General features: G+C 36.2%; 1 protein-coding gene and 1 long non-coding RNA gene across 3 annotated transcripts in view; one reads left to right on the top strand and one right to left on the bottom strand.

Annotated features, from left to right (window-relative positions):
- Positions 1 to 1,337: 1,337 nt before the first annotated feature.
- On the top strand, positions 1,338 to 3,748 carry LOC149503192 (uncharacterized). Its single transcript, XR_016323020.1, has 2 exons — positions 1,338 to 2,787; positions 2,897 to 3,748. It is a non-coding gene; the product is annotated as an uncharacterized LOC149503192 (long non-coding RNA).
- Positions 3,749 to 9,643: 5,895 nt separating this feature from the next.
- Positions 9,644 to 12,763, bottom strand: part of Gpo1 (glycerophosphate oxidase 1) — a 28,553-nt gene continuing 25,433 nt past the window's right edge. The window contains exons 15-16 of one of the 2 annotated variants that reach the window (XM_028178333.2): positions 12,360 to 12,515; positions 9,644 to 10,502 (exon numbers count right to left, since the gene is read on the bottom strand). In XM_028178333.2, the coding sequence (XP_028034134.2) occupies positions 12,381 to 12,515 (135 nt within the window). In that variant the 3' untranslated portion in view covers positions 9,644 to 10,502; positions 12,360 to 12,380. The remainder of the gene's footprint in view (positions 10,503 to 12,359; positions 12,516 to 12,763) is intronic. The other variant, XM_089727121.1, reaches the window with a different exon arrangement.

The following is a 12,763-nucleotide window of genomic DNA, read 5'->3' as shown; positions in this document are numbered from 1 at the left end:
TTTTTGGATTCGTAGAGAATGTCATGTACATGTTATTTTAATTTGGTAATTGCGCCACGAACTATATCTTCTAACTTTTTAGTAATTAATGTGAGCTCCGTCTCGCTCTAACCGAGACAGATCTTGATTATTGGTAGGTAGCAGCTGCGCTTTTCTACTCCTCCCCGTCGCGGGTGCGTCGCTGCCGCCCGATAATAATAATCGAAAGTAGGAAGGACGTAATAATGGGTGTATAACCTCGCACCAGCGGCCTCCTTGGGCGGGCAAAAAATGCACACATGTCACGATGTTTGTTACGCTCGACGCGTCAGATGCATTGCACATCTACACGTGGTCTGTAAACAATCGATAAGAACAAGTTGCTCGTTGTGATTTTTAGATTAAGGGTTTCACCACTCAAAGTGCTTGATACCGATATGGTGTTAAATATGTAAAATATGCATCAAAAATCTAATTCTATATTCAAAATCAGATTCAGAATTCCGCTTTGATGGTTAAAAATTTAAAAACCCTCACTTGTTATTAAATACTTTGCTTTTAATACATCATTTTACAAAACAATTGAATAAAATTTGAAATTAAATAATAGCAGTGATTCACAAAACTTTCTAAAAAAACTAATAACAAACTATATTATGAAGATCCAACGCTCTCATTATTTATAGGTTTAGACAGGTTCAGAATAAGAGTGAAAGTCAAACCGCAATTTTGTCAAGCGTCGCACAGTGGGTCGATACTGTGATTTTAGTGACTTAGGGACCAACTTTGTTTTTTTATAATTTTTTTTATGTAGATAGATAGAGCTCGTTAATCTCAATAATAATTGTTTTGGGCAAAAATTACAAAAACTTTATAGTTTGGTCAGAAAAATGTGTTTTGTGATTTTTTTGTATGGAGCGGGTCACATTAAATTAAATTCCTGCTAAGTACCGCGAGGTCCCGCTTTGAAACTTTATTTTCCTTATACCTTGTCTAGTCTACTATCATTTGAAGCTATGAACATGTGCATAAAGTTGCAACTCTGCCAAATAAATGGATCGAAAAAAATTTATAAATACATAGAATAAAAACCTATTTTTTTTTTTCGTAAGTGCTTTTAAGTTAAATTTGATATGGATTAGTAAGTAAAAGCACGTAATGTTACCCATAATTACATAATACCTAACAACAATACATTTAGTAGGTCTATAATTAAGCAATCTCTCTAATTATTAGGATAGTTAACATTATTTAATGAGGATAATTAGTTAAGCAGCCATTACTGGGTAGTAGAAAATATAGTAAACATTTGTTTGTCTCTGGAAGTATAAAGTGACCATGTTTATTATATACTAACTAGTGTTCGTTTATTCGTACTACTACTAACATCTCGTGATTGTCGTTGTGATCTTGCTGTTTCCGTTATAATTGATAATTTTGTTAACAATTTAGAATTATTTATGATTTTAAGAGAGCAACTACAGTCGCTGTCTGATAATAAAAAACTCTTTCAGTTCCTACAAAATCAAATAAACGTGACCGAAGAGAAAAATGTTGAGCTCCAAAAATTCTGTACGCAATTTTGTTCAAATATAAGTGCAATATGGAAACGAAGTAGTCGCATGTTAGCACAGTTTATAAGAAAAAAATGTGATTGGTTAGAATGTGCAATAAACTGGCCCGAAGGAATGATACCTGAAGCTATCAACACTGCACATGAAAGGCTCGAGATTTCTAATACTGAAGATGTTGAAAATGTACCACCCTCAAATGTACTACAGAAGCCTCGACATCTATTTTTGCACCTCGAAAACTTTTTGAAGAATTGGGATCCAGGCAAAAACGAAGACGCATTGAACAAATTTACCAATCACTTACGTTATCCCCGGATGAAATGAAAGCTACTACAATTGCTAGTTTGAGAAACACTAGAAATGAAGATGTAGGAGAAATAATGAACCACTTGTCAAATCACCCCGAAGATCTAGAAAAAGTTAAGGAGTATTTAATTACAAGTAAAGTGAAAAGTAGTACATATTCTCCCGATAAGGCAATATTAGTTTCACTTAAATTAAGTGGCAGTATATAAACCTAAGAGAAGGAGCAAGTGAAAATGGGTCTGATTTATACCCTTCTTAATATAAAATTAAGCAAGAAAAGACCAAATGTTATCCAGGGAAAGACGAGGTAATTATTACTGAAGAAGGAGCTGCTATTAAAATGCAAGCATTACTAAACTTGGCACTATATAGGCTTTTAGATGTGATTACTTCGGATTTGGACTCTGCAAGAGAGCTACTGCTTATAAGCAAATAGGCTTTGATAGAGCCCCAGGTCAAAGTAATTATAAACAAAAAACTGAAACAGAGTATGATGATTCATCTATTTTCATGGTCAGTCTAGTTCCTCCTATAAGGCTTCAGAAATTTGATGGAACAATTGTTTGGGAAAACGACCTACCCTCATCAACTTTTTATTGCCGTCCAATAATGTTTAAATTTACAAAAGAAACGCAGTCAACAGTGACAATTATAAAAGCTAGCATAACAGAAGAAATAGAAAGACTTCAGCCATCAAAAATCAAACAAGTTGAAGTTAAGCATCAATTGCACATGATGATGATAGACGGCAGAATAACATCATATTTGTCAGAAACATTTTCTGCTGTCTGTGATATTAGCAAAGCAAAACCGTCAGAGTTTTTTGGAGTGACTTGCTTATCAAAGAGAAAATAATGAAGAAATATTCCTGTAGGAATGCCATCTTTACATGCCTGGATAAGATGCATGGAGTGCTTACTTCATATCGGTAAATATAATTTTATTACTTCACAATTTTTTCATCGTATGTAGTTTCCTGTGAGATATTTTTTTAAATGACACTTTTTTTGTTTACGTCTTATCGTTTGGACTTCAAGAAATGGAGTTGCAAGGGGCGATGACAAAGAAAAAATAACAACCAGAAAAAGTGCTATACAGCAAGCGTTTAAAAAGGAATGCGGTTTACTTATAGATGTTGTCAAGCAAGGAGTAGGAACAACCAAATGATGGCAATACTGCCAGAAGATTTTTCAGGGATGCAGAAGAAACAGCCCCCATTACAGGAACACGTAAAGATTTAATAGAGAGGTTTCACGTGATTCATCACTCTGTTGCATCTGGAGAGCGCGTTTCCAATTTTTCGGAATTTTTTAGATATACCGCAGAATTGTATGTTAATTTATATCCCTGGTATTATATATGCCTTCCAGTATCCATAAATTGTTGGCACATGGCAGTGATATACAAGAATGAAGAACTTTGGTGACATTCGTATAGGTAAACTCTCGGAAGAGGCAGCGGAAGCTCGCAGTAAAGATTTTCGGAAATATACAGAGAGTTGTTATTCAAGAATGAGAAGTAGAACGTCGACTAATGAGGATATTTTACACAATCTTCTTTCGTCTTCTGACCCAAAGATCGAAAGGTGAAACAAAATATATAATATTTAGAGAGATTGCTTAATTATAGACCTACTAAATGTATTGTTGTTAGGTATTATGTAATTATGGGTATCATTACGTGCTTTTACTTACTAATCCAAACAAATTTAACTTAAAAGCACTTACGAAAAAAAAAAAATAGGTTTTTATTCTATGTATTTATTAATTTTTTTCGATCCATTTATTTGGCAGAGTTGCAACTTTATGCACATGTTCATAGCGTCAAATGATAGTAGACTAGACAAGGTATAAGGAAAATAAAGTTTCAAAGCGGGACCTCGCGGTACTTAGCAGGAATTTAATTTAATGTGACCCGCTCCATACAAAAAAATCACAAAACACATTTTTCTGACCAAACTATAAAGTTTTTGTAATTTTTGCCCAAAACAATTATTATTGAGATTAACGAGCTCTATCTATCTACATAAAAAAAATTATAAAAAAACAAAGTTGGTCCCTAAGTCACTAAAATCATAGAATCGACCCACTGTGCGTCGGCTGATTCACTTTACTCAAGTCCATTATGCACGAATGTCCCGTGAGAGCATGTATCCTGTGCCTAATTAAAATTCAACTCCTAAAAGTGATTTGATCTTTATACAATTCTCTCTAATGTCCAAATTTCTCTAAAATACACGATAGAAACATGCGATCTCAGTTCACTAGTCCCTAAGAAAATATCAAACTAAATTAGACTTTAATACGTAAGAAACAAAGTTGTTTGGGCTTAAGTAGTGTGGTTATTTATGCGACATTACTGAACTGTGAGTGACGCAGTATGGGTGTACCTTGACTTGGAAATGTGGCACACAGTAGCTAAATGACGTGATACGCTTTGTGTATATCTCTTTAATGAGTCTACGAACGAAGCGAGTGATGAAATCAATTGAACTCATTGTTTAGACGGGATTGAGAATTCCGATACAAATTATACTTTACGTTGATGTTAATGAATAAAGAACAGTTTAATTTTTCTTCGACCGGGACGGGAAACTGAATCATAGAATCGAGTGTCGTTCATAAAACACTATAGTTTCCGCAGAATTATTGTTCAACGCTATTTCCTTATAAGAAAATATATTTTTTGATTCGCTTTTCAATATAAATATAAAGTACTGTGAAGAACAACTATGTGTTTTAATTGAGAAAAAAAAACTTGTCTCTTGGCTTCATTCTTCAAGTTATTTTATTTCAATAAAAATGGCCCGTGGCTATAATCCAAACGCCCTATTATTTAAGAATGAGTCTCCGGCAGCCGGCAGAGGGTGGCATTCTCGTTTATTTCATTCATCAATCTTTCTCGAGTGCTTGAGTTATTTTACGGCCATATATACTTTTTTCACCTATGTTGACAACAGTAGTCTACCTATCTAATTTTAAGTGTTTTCTAGACTCCTTACCTAGAAAAAGCTTCATGTTATTATAGTAAAACGATTAGCCGTGCATCACCAACACTCATGAGCGCTTGAATTGATTTGTGGCATACTCAAATAGAAGAGTATCTTGCAAGTTCCGTCATAATGGGCACGCAACACTATTTCAAATGCTTGAGCTCGGTCAGGCTTTATTGATTGTTTTGTAGCTAGCCAGTAAACGATCAATAAATTGATTGCGTGAGCATCCCTTTGCTTCTCAAGATGATGACAGTGTTGTGTTAGTTTACTCGTATATACATAGGACATAGAAACTCGTAGCGTTAGATGAATAGAACGACATTAGTGAGACTTTAGTGCGATATTAATGTTGAATTGGCATTAGTCAAACTATTTCATGATTAGATGTGATAAACCAATAAAGGTACAATCGCTGTAACCTAAACCCTTCTATTCAATACTGTGGTGAAGTTTTAAGGGGGAATCAGTGGTAGATAATTTTTAGTGATTATACTAGAGATGAAGAGTTGATGATCTGACGGATGCGGAAGTAATCGTGGGCGGGCCGGACCGATTGCGCTACCCGCCCCGCGTCCAGACACGCCCTAGTTCTTATGAGTCATGCTGCATCTCACGTCAATTAGCTGATTAACAAAACATTACCTGCCACCGAATAAGCACGTCATAGATAAGAGGAGCCGAGCTTAAGCGTGCGTACGAGCATACGCAGCTAGGCTTGCTACTCGTTTTCTACTTATTTTAAAATATGAAATAGATTTTTCGAACTTCTTTGAAACACATAATGCTATGTAGTCCTAGATAAAACAATTTGTTCTTAAAGTTTTTTTAAATAACTGTAGATACCGAATCTACGTTGTCGGGAAAAGTTATCGGATTTCAGCGGAAGCTTCCGAAGACGGTCTAGAAGAGGGTAGACAGATTTTTTTGGTTCTAACGTCCTGCGCACAGTCTTTTACGATCGTGGCTCTTAGAAGAGTGCCCAAATTCCGGGAACTCATTAAAACTAAAAATCGTAGTAAGAACCCGTTCAATAATAGTATTTATTCTTTATATTGTGTCCATGAAAAATTTACAAAAATCCTAGGTTTTGAGCGTACAGCTTAGTAGACGTAGAATGCTACTTCTTATAATAATATTATAGTACTCTACAAATCACGATATCTGAGAAAAGATATAAAAAAAAAAAAAAAATTGTCTGGCGGAGTCTTATTACTTAGCAATTTGTTTACCTTTACTGTATTATGCCGTCAACTATATTTTACCCCGATCACCGTCCTCGCCGAACCCATCGCTTGCGACGAAAGGCTCGACGAGTAAATTAACCCATCGAGAAAGCCCACTGAGTTTTTCGCTGGATCTTCTCAGTGGGTCGCGTTTCCGATGCAGGGGTAAATTCTGCGAAGCACTGCTCTTGCTAAGCCCAGCGTTAGCAACACCCCCGGTTTGAGCTCCATGAGCTCACCTACACGTCAAGGATAAGCTGAAATAGCCTCTCAAGGCTACTAGCATCGATAGGGAAAATATAATATTCTATTTCTCGCATTTTAAATTGCGAAAGTCATTACTCACTTATTCTAGGTCTCGACTCTCGATAAGGCATGTACTCTATCTTACTTACTGACATCCAACTTTTGTTTTACCATAAATTTAGATAAATTTGGCTTGTGGTTGTGTACTAAATACGAGTAACGTTACTAGCATGGTGAAGAAAACTACGCTGTTTTTGTTCGCTAATCAGCACCGGTAAAGGACTGTCTTATGGTAAACAAATTACTATGATAACCTAGAGCATAGTCCGACCGCTCTTTTGAATAGAATGCCATTTCTGTGCCAGTAACCTCGCTTTGCATAATTCTTGTGTCCGTTAAGAACAAGTTAAATAAACTATCTTCATAATTTGTCATAAGCCGTTTATTTTGACAAATAAGTTAATTGGAAGCTATGTCAACACGATCCAAAGATCGTAATTTTTACTGTAAATGTCACTGAGTTAATACAAATTAAAATCAAATTTCGATTCAACCTAATCAGACAATTTTTTGTGCAGTTATACCCAACAAAGTGGCCCCATTTAATGTATTTTGAGTGTGATAGATTTTAAAAGTATTCACAGCTAAAAACCTGTTAGTATTGTACTTGCTAAGTGATCCTAAAATGACTGAAATTGTTGTGGATCTTGATGTTATCAGACGTAGTAAATCGAAATCCTTCATGCATTAAATGAAATAAGGATGAAGGAAGTTGGAAATGAAAATAGATAAGAAAACCAGAAGCACGCAATTCAAGTACATTTTGTACCTTTAAATATCTAAGCATGAACAATAAGTTACCTTCGTCTGAACAAACTAAAACAAAACTTTAAATAAGAAAAAAACGTAGATCACTAAATAGTAACGTTTATTGCCATTGTTTTGAACATATCTTTAATTTAATCCTAAAGTCAAAATGCCGTCAAGTATCAATCAAACTGCAGCCCCACCCTCGTTCGTCTCTATTAGTATCACTAATTTAATTCTTAAAATTTCAAAAGAATTTGGAAGTGATACCACCCACCGCCCGCCCGCGACTATAGCTTGCGGGGGCGTTACCGCCGCCCTACGCCGCGGCGCCGCGCCCGAGTTTATGTTACACTGTCAAACTTTTCCCGCCAAATAGTTACGAAAAACTAAATTTGAAACATAAATTTAAAAAATGTAATTGGTTACATACCGCATGCAATATTTTGTTTTCAGTAAGTAATTCTTCATCAGCTAACCTCGTATTTATTACCTATTATTCTGATACATTTACTATAGACTTAAACGTAAGTAGGTAGCATATTGACACCGGATGTTGGTACTACTGTAAAAAAAATTCATTCATTCCAACACCTGCATTGTCTATGCGATTTTAATAAAAACATTAATAGACGAAGTATGTAAACTAAGTATGTACGTAGGTAAATACGTACATAAATATTAAATTACAACTTACAATAAGAAAATAAATTAATTCTATTAGATTCATCTACATCTACTTAAGAAATAATACTATAAATGAAAAATTATATTATGGTATGTGATATGCACACAACACTAACCTATTAGTCAGCAAATTAAGTAGAAACATCAACACTTCGTAAATATATTTTTGGTAGCCTTCTATTGACATTTACTATACTTTTTAGAATCGATAAAGTTTGTATGTAAATTTGTATCTCAAAATCTTATCTAATTATAAATTCAAAACAATTTGAATATGAATCACAGCTATTTAGAAGATTTACAGAGCCATCTATGACTTCGCTCTTAAACTAAGTGCTATTAATGTTCACTATCCTCGGGTAGTTAAAGAGCTCAAGTTTAACGCGAGCGAGGTCATGAAATATCAGAACGGAAAATTCCTTCTATTCTCGGTCAGATGTGTTCTAAGATAGCGATGTTTTTATTAGTTTTCAATGTCAAAAAATGGTAACATTCCTAATAACGATACATAAAAGCATAAAACGAAGTGATTACATACTTGCTCAGTGCCTAAAAGTATCAGCCGTTTGTCAGATCGACATAATAACTGTTACAGTTCATAATGGTTATTTGCACTTAGCGAAACCTTAAACCCACATTTTTATATTCTTTGCCTCTTTAATATTTAGACGGGCCAAATTCCAAAACGGCTTCACTATATCAACTGGAACTGAACCGGCTTTAACCTTTTTAGGCAGGTAGAGGATTTTTCGTAACATTACGTTTTGGCTACTTCTTACCTCAGTAGTATTTAGAGTTCGTGTATGAAAATTGAAATACTTTACATAGTACATACATAGTCATTATTTCTTTGAAATACAACGGGAATTTTATTTGGAAATTTAAAAAGTAATTGTTCAGACTGTAAAACATATTAGTTCACTGCCATCTATTGAACATAAACGAAACTAATGTGTTTTCCTGACCTTGTATTGTGTACCGGACACTTCAATTTATTGTGTAATCAATCAACCTACATGATATTATGATCTGTGTAGTCAAAGTAATATTGAACATTTCGGTATCATGTAGAGACAGAAAATAACGATTGGAGCTTGTCCTTCCCAATGTTTTTGTCTGGCTCTTCCATCTTTGATCTTTTAACATATTATTATTATTACGTTGCATTTGCTCAGGTGGCTGATGATTTTGTTCTTCGTTTTGTTATTGCGTAAATAGCTGAATGAGTTCACGGCCCATCTGATTAGGTCTGGCCCATCATTAAGTGGTTACCGTAGATTGGGCAAGAGCGTACTACGACCACCACCGGTATTTACTGGTGATGGGACGCATTTGAAATGGGATGGGATGGGACGTTTGTGTAGTGGGACAGCCGTGAACAATATAATTGAGACTACGACCTCACATTTCAAGTTGAATGGCGGTTTTCACGTCGTGATGTCGATGGGTCTTAAGCTCCTTTACCCATTCACGAGACAAAATAAATAATCAAAAAGAAACATTAGATTTGACAAATAACAAGTCACTTTTCTCGTCGACCAGTAAAATGCGACGAAGGGTTCGCCGTACAACTTAAACCACAGACACAGCCGACTGAGTTTCTGGCCGGATCTTCTCAGTGGGTCGCGATTCCGATTCGGTGGTAGATTCAGCGAAGCACTGCTCTTGCTACGGCAGATGTTAGCAATGTCTCCCAAGCTGACCCCGTGAACTCGTCTACAAGTCCGGTGAAGTCAGCTTAACCCCTCGAGGTTACTAGTAGTAATAGGTAGGAAAAAAACCAATATGATATTTGGTGACTGGTATTTTAAATAAATGAGACTTAATTATTTCTTTAATGATTTAATTTATTGCACGTTACATTTGTGATTCATTTTCATGCGTTAAAAATAATTTATTATAAAAAAGGTACAAATAATTTAGTCAAATTCATGAAGTAGAAAGTGACATAGAAAGACAATGTGCAATTTTGTCTTAAAGTGTATGTTTTTAATGTCAGTAAGGCAGTTTGTACGAACGAAATCAATAATTTCTTTCGTTTTTCCGTTAGCAGTGACTTTTTTTGGGTATATTATAAATTCTGTTAATAACATAAAGCATTTTGTTTTCGAAAATTCGCAGTCTCGTTCCAATTTTGCGTACATAATGCATGAAACGAGTATCTATAACCTATAATAATACATTAAAATTGTTTATTAATTTCTTATCTGATTTAATGTGTATATTTTTATAAGAATCAAGCTCAATTGTGGTTCGCCACATTGAAATTCTTCTATTGTAATAAAAATGTTGACTAAAAAGTGCGTTTTAGGAATCGTAAATTTAATTTAATATAATCGAATAGGATCGAATGCATCTTATCTACAGTCGTTGTCATTTTTCGCCAACGTAAATTAACATATCTTTTATTTACAAAAAAACAACAACAAAAAACATTCTACTAATAAATTAATTTGAAAAACTCACAATAAGCAATCACGTTTTGGTAAATGTGAGTGCAAGTTACAAAATAAAACATGTACAAATTTACAACAAAAAAATCTCATGTCTTTGTTCAATCTCTTCAAGAACCTAGAATAAAAGACGTAAAAAACTACCATTAGGTTATTATTACGTATTGACAAATAAATAATAATACTAAGCTGTTTGTGAAATCACGTTAAGCGTCCATAACGGTGCGATGATCTGAAATAAAATAAAAGAATCATGTAAATTACATAACTACGTAAATTATTCCGCTTTGTCACGCTACTTTTATCTCCTCAGGTTAGAGCCCCGTGAGCTCACCTAAATGTCAAGTTACGATGATATAACTCTTCAAGGTTATCAACTTAGGTAGGAAAAAAGGCATTGGCCTTTCATCGTTCATCGTTCTCATCGAACCCGTCGCTTGCGACGAAGGGCTCGGCGAGTAAATTAACCTACAGACAGCCCACTGAGTTTCTCGCCGGATCTTCTCAGTGGGTCGCGTCTCCGATCCGGTGGTAGATTCTGCGAAGCATTGCTCTTGCTAGGGTTATTGTTAGCAACGTCGTCAGGTTTGAGCCCCGTGAGCTCACCTAGTTGTTAAGTTACGCTGACATAGCCTCTTAATGACGGAATAACATCGTGTAATAAAAATCAAACCCGCAAAATCATAATTTGCATAATTACTGGTGGTAGGATCTCTTGTGAGTCCGCACGGGTAGGTACCATCTCCCTGCTTATTTCAGCCTTGAAGCAGTAATTCGTTTCGGTTTGAAGGGTGGGGTAGCCGTTGTAACTATACTGAGACCTTAGAATTCATATCTCAAGGTGAGTGGCGCATTTACGTTGTACATGTCTATGGGCTCCTGTAAGTACTTAACATCAGGTGGGTCGTGAGCTCATCCACGCATCTAAGCAATAAAAAAAATAAAAAAAAGTATTTGGGAAAATCGGCGTGCGTCGTATAGCCTGATTATTATCGGGATAGGCTCAGGTAAAACTGTCCCACAGACGTAGGTACTGTGAACCAGTGCGAGTAGGCACCACATCTTTCTACACTTCGCTGAAGTCGTCGTGGCTTAACGGATAAGACTTTCGGTGCATTCGTGTTGAGCGATGCACCGGTGTTCGAATCCCGCTGGCAAGTACCAATTTTTGTAATGAAATACGTACTCAACAAATGTTCACGATTGATTTCCACGGTGAAGGAATAACATAACATCGTGTAATAAAAATGAAACCCGCTAAATTATAATTTGCGTAATTACTGGTGGTAGGACCTCTTGTGAGTCCGCACGGGTAGGTACCACCACCCTGCCTATTTCTGCCGTGAAGCAGTAATGCGTTTCGGCTTGAAGGGTGGGGCAGCCGTTGTAACTATAATTGAGACCTTAGAACTTATATCTCAAGGTGGGTGGCGCATTTACGTTGTAGATGTCTATGGGCTCCAGTAACCACTTAACACCAGGTGGGCTGTGAGCTCGTCCACTCATCTAAGCAAAAAAAAAAAAAAAACTGACGTGAAGCAGTTACGCATTCTGCTTTGAAGGACAGGAGAGTCTTTCTGCAATGCAAATTAAGACTACGTTGCTGTCCACGGGCTACGAAAATCGCCTAATATTGTTAAGCCGGTAAGAGTAACGCCATCTATCGCCGAATAGCCGAAATGAATATCAAAGGATCTAGTAACACCTAGAGCGCTCGAGAAGTACAACGCCATCTATTCTCAGATAGCGGAAACAAACATCGAAAACACTCGACTTTTGAGGAATGTGCCCGATAATTCTAGGGATATCGTATCGACTATAAAAGCGTTGCAGAGATGGCACGCAGTTAGTTAGTAATCGGAACTACACGAAGCGAAACAGCCAACGGATCACTTGAAGCGAAGCGGAAGAAGTGAATCAGGAATTTTAAAGGGTTCTGTGAGTGTTCTAAGTGATAAATACAGTGTTAATTTACACTTCGGTATAGTTTTTATTTATCCCCAACCTCAGCGCGTAACAATACCACATTTGGTCGTCGCTTATTCACCCATATACAGCAACAAAATTATTGACCGAAACTAAAACGTACCTAAGTGCGCTAAAGACTCATTTACAGTCCACCGCCGCTCCTCTCTACGGTGATCTTCTTTTTGAGGGTTTCCCTTTCATGATGCTCCTCCTCCATCTCGGCCATTCGAGCGAAACGCGAGTACGCCACGTGACCAGATTTAATGGCCGACATCATCTGTGTGTAATAGAGTAGAATAAACATTTGTAAATAGATCGAAACGAAAGTACCTACCTGCCTACCTTGACTAGGCAGCGGATTGTCTCTTCCCCTGAAATTACTGACGTCCATAAGCTGATGGTAATCACTCATCATCAGATGGGCCGTATGTTCGTTTTGCGTATCTGAAGCGAATATCTGAATTATTATTCGGTGTCGCAATATCGCAAATCAAAAATTTTAGCTCTCTCTCTCTCTCTCTCTCT

The sequence above is a fragment of the Bombyx mandarina genome, chromosome 04 (genome assembly GCF_030267445.1).
Source record: "Bombyx mandarina strain Sakado chromosome 04, ASM3026744v2".
In the NCBI taxonomy this organism is placed as follows: Eukaryota; Metazoa; Arthropoda; class Insecta; order Lepidoptera; family Bombycidae; genus Bombyx; species Bombyx mandarina.
The sequence above is the reverse complement of the archived record's forward strand: the minus strand, read 5'-3'. Positions and strand labels throughout refer to the sequence as shown.